Source organism: Balaenoptera acutorostrata, chromosome 7 (assembly GCF_949987535.1).
Source record: "Balaenoptera acutorostrata chromosome 7, mBalAcu1.1, whole genome shotgun sequence".
Classification (NCBI taxonomy): domain Eukaryota; kingdom Metazoa; phylum Chordata; class Mammalia; order Artiodactyla; family Balaenopteridae; genus Balaenoptera; species Balaenoptera acutorostrata.
This window is the reverse complement of record NC_080070.1, coordinates 97,503,822-97,521,950: the sequence shown is the minus strand read 5'-3', so window position 1 is coordinate 97,521,950 and position 18,129 is coordinate 97,503,822. Positions and strand designations below refer to the sequence as shown.

The 18,129-nt window shown below is 37.5% G+C and overlaps 1 protein-coding gene across 1 annotated transcript in view; it reads left to right on the top strand.

Annotated features, from left to right (window-relative positions):
* The window catches only part of FBXL13 (F-box and leucine rich repeat protein 13), a 187,870-nt gene that overhangs the window by 24,562 nt on the left and 145,179 nt on the right, over window positions 1-18,129 (top strand). The window contains exons 4-7 of the mRNA XM_007187164.3: window positions 2,080-2,147; window positions 3,621-3,775; window positions 5,001-5,110; window positions 7,365-7,532. Coding sequence (XP_007187226.3) covers window positions 2,080-2,147; window positions 3,621-3,775; window positions 5,001-5,110; window positions 7,365-7,532 — 501 coding nt within the window. The remainder of the gene's footprint in view (window positions 1-2,079; window positions 2,148-3,620; window positions 3,776-5,000; window positions 5,111-7,364; window positions 7,533-18,129) is intronic.

The window sequence follows — 18,129 nt, the reverse complement described above, 5'->3', positions numbered from 1 at the left end:
CCAAACACCATCACACTGGGGATTAGGTTTCAGCAGATGAATTTTGGGGAACACAAACATTCAATCTATAGCAAACTCCATACTATTTTGCTAGCATTATTCTAGAATGATACTATATGGGATATTAATAAAGCTCACGAATGAAATAAAGGCATGGTGCTTTAAAATATGGTAAGATATGTTAAGACAATTAATATACAATTTCTTGTTTCAAGGATTAACTGAGCAAAAAAAGGAATTGCCCACCAGAAGAAAAATTATGTTATAATATGCCAGAAACCAAAAATTATAATCTGAAGTTAATGATTAACTCATACTATACTAGGTACATCAAATATTATAGAAGTAAAACCTTTTTTCTATAGGTATTATTTAAATACATCCATTTTCTCATATATAATAAAATGAGTATCTTACACAGTTAAAAATTAATGGGGGGATTTCCCTGGTGGCACAGTGGTTAAGAATCTGCCTGCCAATACAGGGGACACTGGTTTGATCCCTGGTCCGGGAAGATCCCATATGCTGTGGAGCAACTAAGCCCGTGCACCACAACTAGTGAGCCTGCACTCTAGAGCCTGCAAGCCACAACTACTGAGTCCATGCACCTAGAGCCTGTGCTCCGCAACAAGAGAAGCCACCACAATGAGAAGCCCACGCACCGCAACGAAGAGTAGCCCCCGCTCTCTGCAACTAGAGAAAATGCTCAGCAACGAAGACCCATCACAGCCAAAAAAAAAAAAAAAAGAAAAGTAATGGGACCAATTACTACTGACATTAAAGAGCCATATATTCGGTATCTGTTTGTAAGTTAGCATTAATGATTTGTAATGGTATTTCATTATCTTTTCATTTATTACAAAATTTCCCCAGGTCTCACCATCCTGGGATAGTAACAGTGTTGATAGTAGTATCCCAAATTTCACTGCTTCTAGCCCCTATCTTCGTAACACAGGAGGTTGGTTTCTCCTTAAAATTCCAACCAATTGCTTCTGGGAATCTCAAAGCCGTCCTGTGTGAATTCAAGAAATCCAAGTGTCTCTGTCCCAAACCTGTGAAGCCATCTGAAGGTGGAGGCTTAGTGCTGCTGCTGTTGCCTTCCTAAGAGCTTTGATGTCCAACTGAGGTGGAGTAAAGATACCTATATTATGTTAACCTACTGTTAATATAATACTATCTTTACTCTTAAAGAATGTACAGAAGGTACAGACGATTTCAGCAATCCTCAGTGAGCCATTCCCACATTAATGTGTGTTACTGTGAATAAATGCAAGTGATATCTGCATCTCTTTCAGCATATTCCACAGTTTAGACTTTTAATTTATATAGTTTTCCTATTCCTGCTTGGCAAGTGAGGCATTCTTGTATTCTTTTTAACAGAGAATCTCATTTTCTACTTTTTTTTTTTTTGAGTTTGGGCTCATCCCCTAATTTTATTTATTTATTTTTATTTTTATTTAAAAATTTTTATTGGAGTATAGTTGATTTACAATGTTGTCTGAGTTTCCGGTGTACAGCAAAGTGGATTAGTTATACATATACGTATATCTGCTCTTTTTTAGATTCTTTTCCCATATAGGCCATTAAAGAGTATTGAGTAGAGTTCCCTGTGCTGTACAGTAGGTCCTTATTAGTTATCTATTTTATATATAGTAGTGTGTATATGTCAATCCCAATCTCCCAATTTATCCCTCCCTCATTTTCTACCCTTGAGAAGGCAAAATAATTCAGCTTAACAGTGATCAGCCAACCCACAACTATCAATATTTCCTATCAATATACTTGATAATAATAATGCCATAGTACTTACCTGAAAATGCTTTAAAGTAAGTGCAATATAATGGGAAAATTTTAAGCTGTGATTTTAACTTTAAAAAAAATGGGTAATAGGTATACACAATAAAATTCCAGAATATATAAATGTTATATAGTTCTTCTAGTCTGTTTCTGTCTTCCTACTGCCTTATTCTACTTCCCAAGTGCAACCATCGCTCTCATTCTCTTGTACATCTTCCAGAGGTAGCCTGTGCATTCCATTTATTTCTAATGCTTGTTATTTCATTTCTTTCTTTATTTTAGGTGACTCCAGAATTAATGATAAAAGCATGTACTTTTTATACTGGACATTTACTGAAGACCCACTTTTAGTAAGAACATGATTTTTATACATTATTTCTTCCTCTTTGTGTTCTCATTCTTGACATTCTCCATGTGAAGAACAGCTCACTTTTGGCCAGTTGTGCTGATTTTACCTGTTTAATCTTTTTTTTTTTTTTTTTTTTTAAAGGATTTTCTTATTTATTTATTTATTTATTTATTTATTTTTGGCTGTGTTGGGTCTTCGGTTCGTGCGAGGGCTTTCTCCAGTTGCGGCAAGCGGGGGCCACTCTTCATCGCGGTGCGGGGACCGCTCTTCATCGCGGTGCGCGGGCCTTTCTCTATCGCGGCCCCTCCCGTCACGGGGCACAGGCTCCAGACGCGCAGGCTCAGCAATTGTGGCTCACGGGCCCAGCTGCTCCGTGGCATGTGGGATCTTCCCAGACCAGGGCTCGAACCCGTGTCCCCTGCATTAGCAGGCAGATTCTCAACCACTGCGCCACCAGGGAAGCCCCTGTTTAATCTTTTTAAAAAATTAATTAATTAATGTGTTTATTTTTGGCTGCATTGGGTCTTCGTTGCTGCCGGCGGGCTTTCTCTAGTTGCAGCGAGCGGGGGATACTCTTCGTTGCGGTGCACGTGCTTCTCATTGCGGTGGCTTCTCTTGTTGCGGAGCACGGGCTCTAGGGTGCGTGGGCTCAGTAGTTGTGGCGCATGGGCTTAGTTGCTTCACGGCATGTGGGATCTTCCTGGACCAGGGCTCGAACCCGTGTCCCCCTGCATTGGCAGGCGGATTCTTAACCACTGCGCCACCACGGAAGTCCCTACCTATTTAATCTTGTTTCCACCATTTTGTAGTATATATTTTTTATATTTAATTGGTTTTTACTTAGTTAAAAGATGTTCTTTACTTCTTTGAGGTGTCACTTTTTTTTTTTAATAGAACTTCAAAATTGATAGTATAGGTCCACAATCCGCTATCTGAAGCCCTTGGAGACAACATGTTTTGGAATCTAGATTCCCTAAGAAAAAATATTAGAAAGGAAATCTCTGCACATACTGTGTACTGTATAACATTCAGTGGTGTCTGGGATGGCATGTTGGAACCAAACATATCTGAACATATTAGTATTTCAACAGTAAAACATATATGTATATTCTTACTAAGTAAAATGAAGAAAGACTATGAACAGCTTTGTGTCAGATTCAGAGAGGTTTTGATGCAAAATTAGTTTAGGTCAGGTCTAGCTTTGCCCTTAAATAGGTTATGGAAAAAAAAAAAAACTTTTGGATTTCAGAGCTTTCTGGGCTTTAGAAATGTAGACAAGGGAAGTGCAAGCTTAAAGGAAATGCAAGGACTGGCTGTAAATAAAACAATAAAAATAATTTAACAATTTCTTTCATGTTGTGGTTTTTGAGGAGGTAAAGGAAGCCCAGTGTATTTCTTCTTCTCTCTCTCAATTTATTTACTAATGTATTGCCCTAACATCAAAATATTATGTTTCTGTATTTTCTGCTTACAGCACGTGGAGAGAGATAGCAATACCTCCTACAAATGAAGATGACCTTCTGGCTGAAAAAATGGAAAAATCAATAGAATATGACAATTTCAGACTTAAAAAATGTGTATTTCATCACTGGCACTCTTATGTGAAAGGTCGAAAAGAACGACTTAAAGGTAAATCCTTACATAGTAACAATTGGTTTTTTGTTTTCATGTATCCAAAGTGTCAACAAACTTAACAGTTAAACATAATTTGTACTAAAGAATTTTTTATTATTTTTATGTCTAGAGGATTGTCATGAAATGTAAAGTCACTAATTTAAAATATTTAATGAGATTTGTCTCAAAGGGTTTTAGTGTAATAGAAAACAGGCATATTTAAAATAAAATTCTATATGTATTTGTGTGATATATATATACAAGTTTCAATATAAACAGGGATCTACTATTAACTTTTTTACATAATAGAGAGCTGGTATAGATATAGATATATAGATATCAAAACTGACTATTTTTTGTAGAGAGCTCTTCATTCTTTATAGATATTTCATTTAATGAATACCTGAGAAAACTTAAAGAAAAATAAGTTTAAGTTTTACTTAAACCCTTGATAGTTGTAATGAGTGGACAGTGCATGTATGTGCTCTTAGGAGCAGGAATAGAGATTTTATCCAGCTCACTAGATACTGATTTGTTTATGGCTGCCGCAAATCAGAGAATCATTTCCTCTTGATTGGCTCCTGTTGGTACCTCAGAGTGGACCCTCTGACGGTTTTAACATAAGGGTAGTGGGTCTCTATTTCTGAGAGGAAACAATTATCTAAGAGTGGTGTCCCGAAGGCCTGCCTTAATCACCCTCATTCCGGCCTGGCCCCTATGTTTGAGCTTTGGACCCCTGGTTAAAAAAAAAAAAAAAAAAAAAAAAAAAATATATATATATATATATATATATATATATATATATATACACACACATATATATATATATATATATACACACACACACACATATATATATATGTATATATATATATGGAGCAATCTATTTAATCATAGGGTATTTAACTAAATCAGAATACTACCTCATGACTATTTCTATGAATAAATTTGGAAGTTCTGGTTTCATAAAGAACAGATTTTTTAAAAAAGAAATGATATATATCTTGACATTTTACTGCATCTATTATATCTTAATTTATAAGGGCAAAGGTGATGTTTACAGGTTAATAAAGTCTCAGGAGTACTATCTACTGCTGTCAAAAGTAATTTCATATGTAATTAAAATAAAAAACTATCAGATGCAACATTGGTTCATATTATAAACATGATAGAATATTAAACACTTTGTTTTTTGAGAGCAGCTTTAACTATATACAGTAATCTAATGCACTTTCTTCAGATACACTACTGCGGGTACAACAGATGTTCCACTGCTACAAGCTGATAATTATCCTAAATAAATGGAGGGATAAAGCAAGACATAAGTATAAAAAGAGAGAAGATGAGCTGGTATGGCATATTGGAAACAATTTTTTTAGAAACTGAATTTTGCTGTTACATTGATGTTGCCTCAGATAATAATGTTGTGTGGAAAACACTAAAGTCCTGAATATTATATACTTTTAATGGGGTCCTTGTTCTTTTAACTTAGTAATTTAAATGTCACCTCAGCTACCCAAAATATTTCCTAAAAAATTTTGTTGTTTCATTTGAACTATGAACATCAAGGAAAAATCTTTTTAACATTTTGTTTAAATTTATTGATAAAGACACCAAGATTTTTTGTTTAAGCAAGTGTTTAGGTGGATATAGATGTCTAAAGTGGAAGAGAAACTGTTTGATATGATTATAACAGAGAAATAAATGATAAAGACTAAATTTATTCTTTTCTAGATAAGATTAAATTGCTACTTATTCTTTTTCAACATTCAATTTAATAAATTATAATCTTAATACTAAATTATTTTTTAAACTACTAAATTGCTAAATTTAAAGGATCATTCTTAACTGGGACACCCATTAGGAATTAAATCAATCAAAACAGAGGATCCAAGCAAACTCCTCCAAACTTAAAAGTATCTCTAGTTTGCTTTAGCTATCAGTACAGTATATTATCATTTAATGTTGTTTTAGAATATTCATAGTAACTACTAGGAACAGACATAGAAACATGCTGGAATTTTTTTTAGTTACATTATTTAGTAGGTAATGTTTTATTAATATTCTTTGAAATACAAAGTTGGGATAAATAGGAAAGAGAAAAATAGGAAGAAATTAACCCCCCTGTTTTATGGTTGCCCTGTGGAGGGTAAGATCAATGTCTCTCACCCCAGATTGGTTCAGATATTGACACTGACGATACTACGTATGTACCGAGAGAGTAAGAAAAGATTACTCACATAATGCTTGAAACAGTGCTAGAGTCTGCGGAGGAGACTGAGACGCATAAAGCATTGATCATTCTTGCTCTCTAGAAGTTTATCATCCCCTGGTATTGAACTGGTGTCCTTACAGGATGTCCTCTAGCACCTGCCTTTTGTGGACTACATTTTTAACGTTGCCAGTTAAACGGTTGTACTTTGGGTACCACTGTTTTAGTCTGGTCATTCTGTGTTTTCCACCACTTCTTGTCCTAAGCTAATGTTTTGACCTGGCCCCTAGCCTGGTCTTTGATTGTCTAATGGTGAAAAGGTAACTGTGCATGACCAGGCTGACCCTTTTACATCCCCTTAAACTGAACGTCCCTGAGAACAGGCAGTATTGTTCTCTTAACCATCCCCATACACTGAGCATAATGTTTTGTAGTAGTTGATATATATTAATATATATGATAATAATATCCTCAATATAGATATGTATTAAATAGTTAGAGAAAATGTTTTCTTTTAGCCATGTGATATCTTGGCCTAACAATATTACTAGGCCAGTATTCACTAGGGTGGAGTGAGGATGGCAGGTGTCTGCTGGGAGGAGAGGCAGGGAACACTTGTATGTGCTAGCTCTCCACTGTGTGCTCTTCCTTAGGCTCTAATATATCCATATATTACACCAAAATTGTGTGTGTGTGTGTGTGTGTGTGTTTGTATGGGTACAATACTTATTTACCCTTTGGGTATTTTCTTGATTATGTAGTTTTAAGGAATGTATTGAAAGTCAAAATGGGGACTTCCCGTAATGATAGATTAGGCAGTTCTCCAAATTCTTTCCTTCTGACTCTCTCTCTTTTTTAAAATAATTATTTATTTATTTTTATTTTTATTTTATTTTTTTCATCTTTGGCTGTACCATGTGGCTTGTGGGATCTTTGTTCCCTGACCAGGGATTGAACCCAGGCTCTGGGCAGAGAGAGCACAGAGTCCTAAGCAGTGGACCACCGGGGAATTCCCCTAACTCTCCTTCTATACCTCCATGCTAACCCTCACCCTTCCATGCCCCACATACCAGTTCTGGCATTACCAGAACCTTGACTCTCTGGGATTCAGCTTCCTCATCTCTAAATAAAAGAGAAGGCTGGACCACATCTTCAAGGTGACTGCCTATGCCAATGTTGTATGACAACTGGTAGAAATGATCTAAAATGGTGGTTCAGAGACTACACATTATTACACATGCTCTGGACAATGATAATTTATATAATGACAACGATGATAATAAATAATGTTTAATTGGTGCTATGATTGTATCAAGCATTGTGTTTTACATGTATCATCTCATTTAATCCTTACAAGAGTTCCATGGAATTTGTAAATTATTTTCATGGCAGATGTTAAAGCATGAACTTCAATTAAAAAAATGGAGAAGCAAGTTAAAACTCAGAGTAAATTCTAAAGAAGAATACATTTCTCCTGAACGAAATGTGTCTGAAGTCTTTCTTGTAGGTGAGATTCCTGAATTTGACGTTTCACAGTTACCCAAAAGAACAGTATTACAGGTTCGTATGAATTCATATGTCTTAACTAGTTATTTTCACAACGTTTGTTTAAAGAGTGGTTTTATGAACTTTGCATGAATGATGGAAGCCATATTTTGAAGAAAAATATTTTTTACAACTAGCTTTGGGCTATTTCATTTTTTGGAAGTCATCAATTTGGATGGCTGTAAATTGTTATAACAATCAAAAATGAAGAAATTAAAGCTATAGTAAATAAGAATGAAAGGAATGTCTTTCTTTCCTTCCTCCTTCAAGCATATATTGTCATTTAAGGTACAACAGATTTTAGATAACCCAGTGCTTAGCTTCTAATCTCTAATCCCTAATCTTTTAATCTTAACGTTATACCTACACTCCAGAATGTAAATGGGGCTTGTCATACTGCACCTTTCAGTTAGTTAAAATATTTATGCCTATCATCTTTCTTCCATAGATCATGAGTTCATAATAACAAGAATCATGTATCTATAACTTACAACTCATTGAATTGATCTCTGAAATATAAGCCATAATTCCAACTACTGGTTATATTCTTTCCTATTTTGATAAATAAGCAATTTCTACTTTGTGGGGCTACCTGATAAATGGTGGAAGAGTTGTAAAATATTGTCTTATTCTGGTTGATGGCAGATTTACATTATAAAATTCCATGTATTAAATCCATCCTTCTAAATGTAGAGACTTGAGCTCAAGTTATTTTGGGAAACAAGATATCTATACCTATATTTATATCTAATCTTGCACTTTATGTATGGCATAGAGTTAGGATGAGGACATTTTTGTCCACTGTTTCCTCTTTATAAATTGCCTGCTCATCTCTTGCTTGTTTTTAAATTGGAATCCTTATAATTTTCTTAAAGATCGTTATAGCTCTTTATATACTGGTAATATTCACCCTTTGCCTGGAATGTATTTGAGATTTTTTTCCCCTACACTTGATGCTTGCTTTCAATTTTGCCCATGGAGTCTTTTGATGAGAGAAATTTTAAAGCTTTAAGTAACAGAGTCTATTACTGTTGCCCTAATTATTTCTCTTTTTGTGTCATATTAATATGTCATTCTTAGCTATTTTTCTAAGCCATATCACACTCCTTCCTACACTTATGCAGCTGCTTTTTGTCTTTGAACTCCTACGTTTTGACTGTTTCTTTATTTACATTGTAAGCAGCTGCATTTTTAATTTATTGCACATTATGCCTCAGAATAATTTTTTATCCCTTTACATATGATGTAAGAACCTAACAAGAGTATGCTTTCATTTCCCCCCTCCTGTGCTTCATGCTATTATTGCCATGCATTTTATTTCTATGTATTTATAAACCCTACATTAGAATTTATTTTTGCTTTAAACAGTCAATTATATTTTATTCAGCATGTATTTTTCATTTTTAACAATCTCAAACAGAAAAGTTGCAAGTACAACACAAAGAATATTTTTTCCTGAACAAGTTGAGAGTAAGTTGCTGACATGATGTCTTATCACCCCTAAATATTATTGGTGTATTTACTATAAACAAGGGCATCCTCTTACAGTCAGCCATCAAAATCCTCGGACCTAATTTGGGTATCCCCAGTTGTCCCAATAAAGTAAAAGGATGCAGTCCAGAATCACACAGAACAGTTGATTATCATGGCCCTTCCTCTCCTTTAGTCTGCCTTTCTTTAATTTTCATTCCCTTGACATGAAGATCAGGCCAGGTTTACTGTAGAAGATCTCTTAATTTGAGCTTGTTTTATGTTTCCTCAAGAATAGATTCAGGTTCTGCATTTTTGCTGGAAATACCACAGACATCATGCTGTGCTCTTCTCACTGCATCCTATCAGTGGCACAGGATTTGGATTTGCCCAGGATTGGTGATTTCACGGCGGCTGCTTGTTGAAAGTGGTGTCTGCTAGGCTTCTCCACTATTCAGTTGCCCCCTTTGTAATGGATGTGCATTTCGTGGGTAGGTACTTTACAATTATATAAATATACTCATTCCTCATCAAACTCATGGTTTTCTATTTCATTCAATGGGTTATAATCCATTACTATCACTATTTATTTTGGTGCTCAAATTGTTCCAGATTCAGTGGGAGTCCTTTCAGGTTGCCTTCTCTGTCCCTTTGATGTGTAACTATCATCCTCTGAGCACTTCCTTACTTTATAGCACAGCATGATGTCCCAGGCTCCTCTTGTACTTTCCGTGCTCCACCCTGGATAGGTCATTTCTCTAGGACTCTTTGAATCCTTTTTAGTGGAGAATTGTACATAGGAACCAAGATTTGAACTCTATCTGTGTTCATCACCATTGAAGTGTTGCTTCTCCCATGCCTTCTCAGTAGACAGAGCTAGAGACTGTAAGTAGGAACACACATATACATATTTCCCCCCATATCTATGTACCTCTATATACCTAAAAAACCTAAACTAAACCTAAACTGTATGTGGATACTTCCAGGTCCAATTTAGCACCACAGGGCTCATACTAGTCTTCTCCTTTTCCATATCTGCAATGTCATTCTCCAACAGTGAGAATCCCAGCTCTCATTATTCTTCATGTATTTACTTATTTGATCACTCCTGTGTGTAAGCAGTCACACACGTGGCTGCCACTGTTCCCTCCCTGTGTGGATACCTTCCTCATCCTGCTCAGGCTTTGACATCCCTTGCCATGCAGAGGCCCTCCTCATACTGCTTGGGCTCTGACATCCTATGCCAGTTGCTTTTCCTCCTATGTAGTTGCCTTTCTAACTTTGTTTGGGCTAACACGCCCTGCACTGAGTACCTTCTTATGTAGATGTCCTCCTTACCCTACTCAGGCTCTGACGCTCCATGCCTCTTTGGGGATGCCCATCTTATACTGAATAGGCTCTGTCAGCACATGCCACCCTCCTCCCCCAATAGAGCCACTCTGAGCGCAGGCTCAGTAGTTGTGGCGCACGGGCTTAGCTGCTCCGTGGCATGTGGGATCTTCCCGGACCAGGGCTCGAACCCGTGTCCCCTCCCCCAATAGAGCGACTCTCCACATCCCACTTAGCTCCTGGTATCTTATACAGGGTTTCACTTCCTTGGTTCCCCCTCCTTGTCCTGCTCAGGTTCTGACATCCCACAGTGGCTGCCCCTCCTTAGGGACTTCCTCCTCATTCCTTGCAGACTTCAACGTCTTACATTATACTTCTACGTGGACGAATGCCCTTCTCAGTCTGCTTGTTCTCTGACTGTCTGTGCTGGGCAGATGTCCTCTTCTTGGGCTCCATCTACTTTGGGCTCCGATATCCCAACAGTGAGCCATGCTACCTCATTTGTCTTCCTTTTTCCACTGGGGCTCTGATATTCTTTTTTTTTTTTTTTTTTTTTATAAATTTTTTTTTTTTTTTTTTTTTTTAATGAGGATCTTGAATCAGATGCGTATGTTTTGATTGATTGATTGATTGATTGATTTTGGCTGTGTTGGGTCTTCGTTTCTGTGCGAGGGCTTTCTCCAGTTGTGGCAAGCGGGGGCCACTCTTCATCGCGATGCGCGGGCCTCTCACCGCCGCGGCCTCTCTCGCCGCGGAGCACAGGCTCCAGACGCGCAGGCTCAGCAGTTGTGGCTCACGGGCCCAGCCGCTCCGCGGCATGTGGGATCTTCCCAGGCCAGGGCTCGAACCCGTGTCCCCTGCATTAGCAGGCAGACTCTCAACCACTGCGCCACCAGGGAAGCCCGGGGCTCTGATATTCTACTCTGGGACATTCCTCCTTGGGGACACCCTCCTCACCTGTTTTGTGCAAGGAAGGCTGCTCCACTGAGTGGATGCTCCCCTTTATGCACCCTAGTTCTGATGCCCTGTTCTGGGCCAACAGAGCCCCCTCTGCGCCCCTTACCCTGGCATGGATGCCTGCTTTGCTTGGACCAATCTAATGGCTTTAGGACTGAATTGTATTGAAAGAAGAAAGTGAAAGGGTAGTGGAAGGGATTCATTATCTTTTTTTAAAAATAAATTTATTTTATTTATTTTATTTTTGTCTGGGTTGTGTCTTCGTTGCTGTGCACGGGCTTTCTCTAGTAGCGGAGAGCGGGGGCTACTCTTTGTTGTGGTGCGCGGGCTTCTCATTGTGGTGGCTTCTCTTGTTGTGGAGCATGAGCTCTGGGCAAGCAGGCTTCAGTAGTTGTGGCTCGTGGGCTCTAGAGCGCAGGCTCAGTAGTTGTGGCGCACGGGCTTAGTTGCTCCACGGCATGTGGAATCTTCCCGGACCAGGGCTCGAACCCGTGTCCCCTGTGTTGGCAGGTGGATTCTTAACCACTGAGCCACCAGGGAAGCCCAGGGTTCATTATCTTTTAAAGAAATTAAAAACTCAGAAAAAAGTATTTTCTATTTTTCCACAAATCGGTTGATTCTGGTCTTCTTTCTTTTGGTTTAGATTTGAGTTTTCATCTGGAACTATTTTCCTTCAGCATGAAGAACCTCCTTTAACATTTCTTGAAGAACAGGTTTGTCTGTTGGTGCTTAATTTTCTCAACTTGTGTTTCTCTAAGAAAGTCTTTATTTTTACTCTGTTTCTGAGAGAGGTTTTCTCTAGACATTGACTTCTAGACTGACAGGTTTTTAAAAATTTCATTCATTCCATTTAAAAGATGTCATTCCATAGTCTCCTGGATTGCATTATTTTAAATGAGAAATCAGTGGAATATTTTTTTTCTTCCTTTGTATGTATGTGTCTTTTTCTTTCTTGTTGCTTTGAAGATTTTTCTTTTTATTACTGAATCTTTAGCAATTTGATTTTGATATGCCTTGCAGTTTTCTTTGTGTTTATCCTTCTTGGAATTCATTGAACTCTTGGATATACATGTTTATATTTTTCAGCAAATTTGGAAAGTTTTCAGCCATTATTTCTTCAAATATTTTTCTGTTTCCTTCCTCTTTCTGGAACAATGATTGCACATATATTAAACAACTTAATATTGTCCCACATTTCATTGAGCTCCTGTTCATTTTTTAAGCCTTTTTTTTTTCTTTCTGTGCTTCATTTTGAATAGTGTTTATTGCTATGTCTTCAAGTTCAGCACAGTAAATATGCAACTGTCTTTAAAAAGCCATTAACTTCTGTTTAATTACTCACCAAAACTGGCAAAAAAAAAGGCACCAACAATTTGCATAATAGATAGCCTGCAACATACTGCTGAATTTTGTAAGTAGGATGAACTTAGCATATTTTAAAATTCTTACTAGCTTTTGTTAACCTCCTTTTTCTTCAACTATTTTAAAAGGGAATAAAAATGCATGTAGTCAATCCTGAGTTTAGAAACATCTCAGAAAGATACAGAGAGGAAGGGCACAATAAACGATAACTTCCTCGTAATGTACAGCAAGAAAATCATTGGTCGTTAGTGGCATTTGCCTAGTTTTATATTAGGGATTTTTTTGCTTTTATTGTTGACTGCCTCCCTCCAAAATAATTAAACAGTGTTTGTTTAGGGGAAAAAAAAAATCAGTGGCTAATCTGCTATTAAGCCATTCCAGTGAATTTTTTCACTATAGATGTTGTATTCATCTCTAGAAGTTTTATTTGGTTCATTTTAAAAATCTCCACTTCTCTCTCATTTTTATTTGAAAATCCTTGAGCATTTTTATAATAGCTGTTTTAAAGAACTTGTTTACTAGTTTTATTATCCCTGTAATTTCTCTGTGTGTTTACATTCTAAATTTTTCTCTTGGTTATGTGTTGTGTCAGATTTTCCTTCTTTACAGATATAGTAATTTTTTTATTATATGCTGGATGTTTAGTAAGTTACATTGTTGAGTATATTATGTTGTTATTTTTAAGAAGTGTTGAATTTGTTTTTTGTAGTCAGTTAACTTACTTGAAGATAAGCTTCATCTTTTCTCACCTTACACTTAAGCTTTGTTAAGGAAAGACTAGAATAACTTATACTCTAGGCTAGTTTTTCCTTACTCCTATCATGTGACCTTCCTGGGTCTTTACTGAATGCCCCAAGTGTTCTGTGGCATGTCTGTACTCTGATTTGTCTCAATCTGTAAATTTTCCAATCCCATACGAACTATAGTAGTTGTTCTGCTTACAGATTCCCTGCAGATGTTTTGTCCCCAGTAGTCATTTTTTTGTTCAGCCTCATGGAGTGTCCCCTGCACACACATTGTTTAAAATGCAAAGATGCAAGGATCCCTATGCAGACTTCTCAAGCTATCTTTTTTGTGTAACTCCCACTTTTCCAGTACTTTGCCAATAAATTGCAGCAACCTCAACATCCTTGAACCCCACTGGGGTTCTATCTCCTTGGCTTAGTGAGACTGCCTGGCACTCTTTCTCTCACAAGCAGCCAAAAAATGTCTCCATGCAGAAAGCCTGGGCTATCATAAGTCTCATCTCATTTATTTTCCTTCTTTCACAGATCCGAATATTGTGATGACTGTTGTCCAACATCTGAAAGCAGTAGTTTCATATATTTTGTCCATTTTTCTAGTTATATATGGTGGGAAGGATAGTTTCGTACCATTACCTTATCATGGCTGGAAGTGGAAGACTGTTGAAGGTGTTCCTGAGTGGTATTTAACTTCAGTCGTTCCAAACAATGCCTGTCTATCCTTCTATGGGTCTCTTCCTTCCATTTCTTACAGAGACTGTTTGAGCTCTTATTTATGGACTAAATGTTTGTGTCCTCCCCTCCCCATTCCTGTGCTGAAGCCCTAACTTCCAATGTGACTGTATTTGGAGATAGGGCTTGTGAAGAGATGACTAGGGTTAAATCATGAGGTTGGGGTACTAATCCAATAGGGTGGTTGCCTGTATAAGAAGAGGCAGAGACACCAGCGCTCTCTTTCCGCCATGTGAGCACACAGCAAGAAGGCAGAGAAGAGAGAGCTCCCACCAGGAACCAAACTGGACACAATCTTGATCTTGGACTTCCCACCATCCAAAACTATGAGAAATACACTTTTGTTGTTTAATCCACCTAATCTACGGTATTTTGTTATGGTACCCTGAGCAGACTATTACCACTCTTCAATTTTTCATGCTAAATCCCCCACTTCACTGCCCTTCAACTTCACTTTCCATCCTTCTTCACTGAGAAAATACATGCCATCAGGTAGGAACTCCTTCAACTTACTTCCTGACCCCTTTCCTCAATCCTGTTCTCCCGATCTCTGTACCCTCTTTTCAAATGTACCATCTATACCCATCTTTGCTTCCTTTTCTGTTCTAAGGGCATTTTGCCTATATAATGTAGAATATTTATATTAGATGTTTTTCTCTAATTTCTGCCATGGGTAGTGATGAAAGCTATTTTCAGGCCATTATTAATATCAGTTTTGAGTCAATGAGGAGTAGTCGACAGAAAGTTGCATAATGAACTTCAAATACAAGACAGTTTCTCAACATGGTTTTGTTGCTTGTTAGTCAAGGCACTCAATGGTATACACATACTAGATTATTCCTGGATGTCTAGGAGTATGTCTTATTCATATTATATTCCCTGATTTACAAGCATACAGAATATTTTAAAGTATTTATCAAGTGAATGAATATGTCATTTAAGAAATTATACTGTGCTGCTCCAATTCAATGTTAAGAAAGATGGTGCAGATCTAGAATAAAAACACCAAAGTTTTCCTCAGGCTGCTTCTTGTGCTTGTGACAGTCAAATCTCTAAACAATTATTGATGAATAGACATAAAAGGTAAGCTTTCAATAATTGAAAAATAATCCTAATGCTGCTTGAAACAGAAGAGAAAAGGGGTAAGGTTCTGAAAGATCTTTAGGCCTCAAGAACACAGCACCTTTCTTTTTATGGGCCTCCATACAGATGACTTAAGGAGAGCATAAAAACATTTAAGTCCCTAGTCTCAGAAGCTGACTGGATGCAAACACTTCAGTGTGCTTCAGAGTAGCTATTTTATGCACAACATTCTGGGTCTAGTAATTCTCTAAGGTATCAGCTTATACTGCCTTCACCTACCAGTACAGGAAAACCTGACTGGTAGTGGGGCTTAAAGAAATAGGGCTGGGCTTCCCTGGTGGCGCAGTGGTTGAGAATCTGCCTGCCAATGCAGGGGACACGGGTTCAAGCCCTGGTCTGGGAAGATCCCACATGCCGCGGAGCAACTAGGCCCGTGAGCCACAACTACCGAGCCTGCGTGTCTGGGGCCTGTGCTCCGCAACAAGAGAGGCCACGATAGTGAGAGGCCCGCGCATCGCGATGAAGAGGGGCCCCCGCTTGCCGCAACTAGAGAAAGCCCTCGCACAGAAACGAAGACCCAACACAGCCAAAAATAAATAAATTAAAAAAAAAAAAAAAAAAAAAGAAGTAGGGCTTATTTTTTCCTATAACACAAAGTCCAGAGGAAGGCAATCCAGGGCTGGTCCTCCATAATGCCAATAAAAGTGTAAATTTTCTATCTTTTCACTCCACAGTCCTTAGTATCCTCTTGCTTATTGTCTCATGGTTGCAATATGGCTACTCCTCTTCCAGCCTCATATTCATTCACCAGGCCAGGAGAAGGGGGAAAATCACAGTGGTAGAAGGCAAATGGTTCTCTACCTTTGTTTATTAGGAAAGCCAAAGTTTCCCCAAGACCCCACAGTCAAGAATTTCAGTGATGTGCTTTAGGTTAGAACTTTGTCACTAGGCCAGGTCTAACTGCAAGATTGCTATGGGCAGGAGGGGACTTTGAGTGGGGGATTGGGTGAGATAATTGGGCAATCAGCCTCACTGAAGGTGGATTTGAACTGCCAGTCATCAGACAGTATTTAAAAGGGCATTCCTCCTTGTCAGAAAAAAATGTGTTGGTTTCAGTAAAAAGCAAAATAACAATTACAACAGATAAGAAACAAGAAGATGTTTAAGAAGTCAATACATAGTTGCTGCAGAGGAACTCTGGTTTAATACTCTTCTGTCTTCCAGTTCAGAGAAACTAAAAATGCCAACTCATAAAGAACCACAGAACCCAGAGTCAGGAAACCATTTTCTAATGTGATCCAGGCCCTAACAGAAACTTGTACATGGAAACTTCAACAGTTATGATGAGCTATGAACTTGCATGCTTCCTCATAAGAAGTCTTTTGGTTTGATAATATAATGATGAAAAGTCCAGGCATAGGGCTCAGGAGAAGTAGGTTCATATCTTTACCTTAGCTACTCACTAGCAATACGACTTTGGGCAGTTTCAACCCTCTTGGCCCTTGATTTTTAAGACTTCCACATTCTCATCACCCCGACAAAACTCTAAACATACAGAGATGAGTTTATGTTGAATTAATTGACGTTTGGATTCACTTTGGAAAAATCTCACATCAGGATATGGGGAACATGTAGAATTACTGGGGATTTCGCTCAGGACAATGAAAACCATTGCCAGTTTTTGCATTTTAAGTATTTCTTTATGATATCATGTCATGGGTTACGATCAGCCTTCCTGTCTCTCCTTCCACCCTAATTCCCACCCCCACCTCTTTGTGGAATGATATTGAGCCCTTTTGGGATCACATTTATAGGGTCTGCCAGAGTGCTCAAACCATTGCATGATCTAGAAAAGAACATAGAGATTTTTGTGCTGAGCTATTACCTTTTTCAGGAGGGACAGCTGAGGATCTGCGAAATTAAATGACATCCCCAAAGCCAGACAACTACAAAACTGAGACCAGAATCTGGTTTTCCTGACTACTTGGGTAAAATTATAGCCTCTATATCACTCTGGTTTTTCCTCTTGGAGAATTCTAAAGAAACAGAATATATACACACATATATATGTAATTATATTGATATATGTAAAATAATCATTTATAATATGTGTACATATGAGTAAAATAATTGTGAAACAAAAAACAATAATTAAGAACCATTATATTCAAAATAGATAGCTAGTGGGAAGCAGCCGCATAGCACAGGGAGATCAGCTGGGTTCTTTGTGACCACCTAGAGGGGTGGGATAGGGAGGATGGGAGGGAGACGCAAGAGAGAGGAGATTTGGGGATATGTGTATATGTATAGCTGATTCACTTTGTTATAAAGCAGAAACTAACACACCATTGTAAAGCAATTATACTCCAATAAAGAAGTTAAAAAAAACCCCATTATATTCAATACATCTGTTTAGTTGTACTACCCTTAAAAAAATACAAGAGTAACTTTTATAAATTACTCAATCTTGACATGACACTAAAGCACAGAATTATTTTTGGAGATAGTCTCAAATTTTTCCCAATCAAATAAATTGTCAAGAATATCCATTAAAATGTACAGGTAATAAAAGAGAATTTATATAATATTATAAAATTGGAAATTAATGATTCTAACACTCCTGTCTTAAACAGTTGGGTTTATTAAGCTTATTAATGCAATAGATTTGCAGAATTAATTTTTTAAATCATAGTTTTAAAATGGCATTTAATTTGGTGACTTCTCTGGTCAATGAATTCTCAGGGACTTAAGAAACAAAACATAAAAATGTAATGTGAGTTGGATCTAAACTTTAAAGTTTTTGGAAGTGTTAGTTTTCAAAATAGAGATTTGTATATTTAGACTGCCTAATGTTTTGAAGGAATAATTGAAAACAGCAATCAGGTTCAATTATTGCGATACAATTTGAACCTAACTTGGAGAACTGTAGGCTTGCT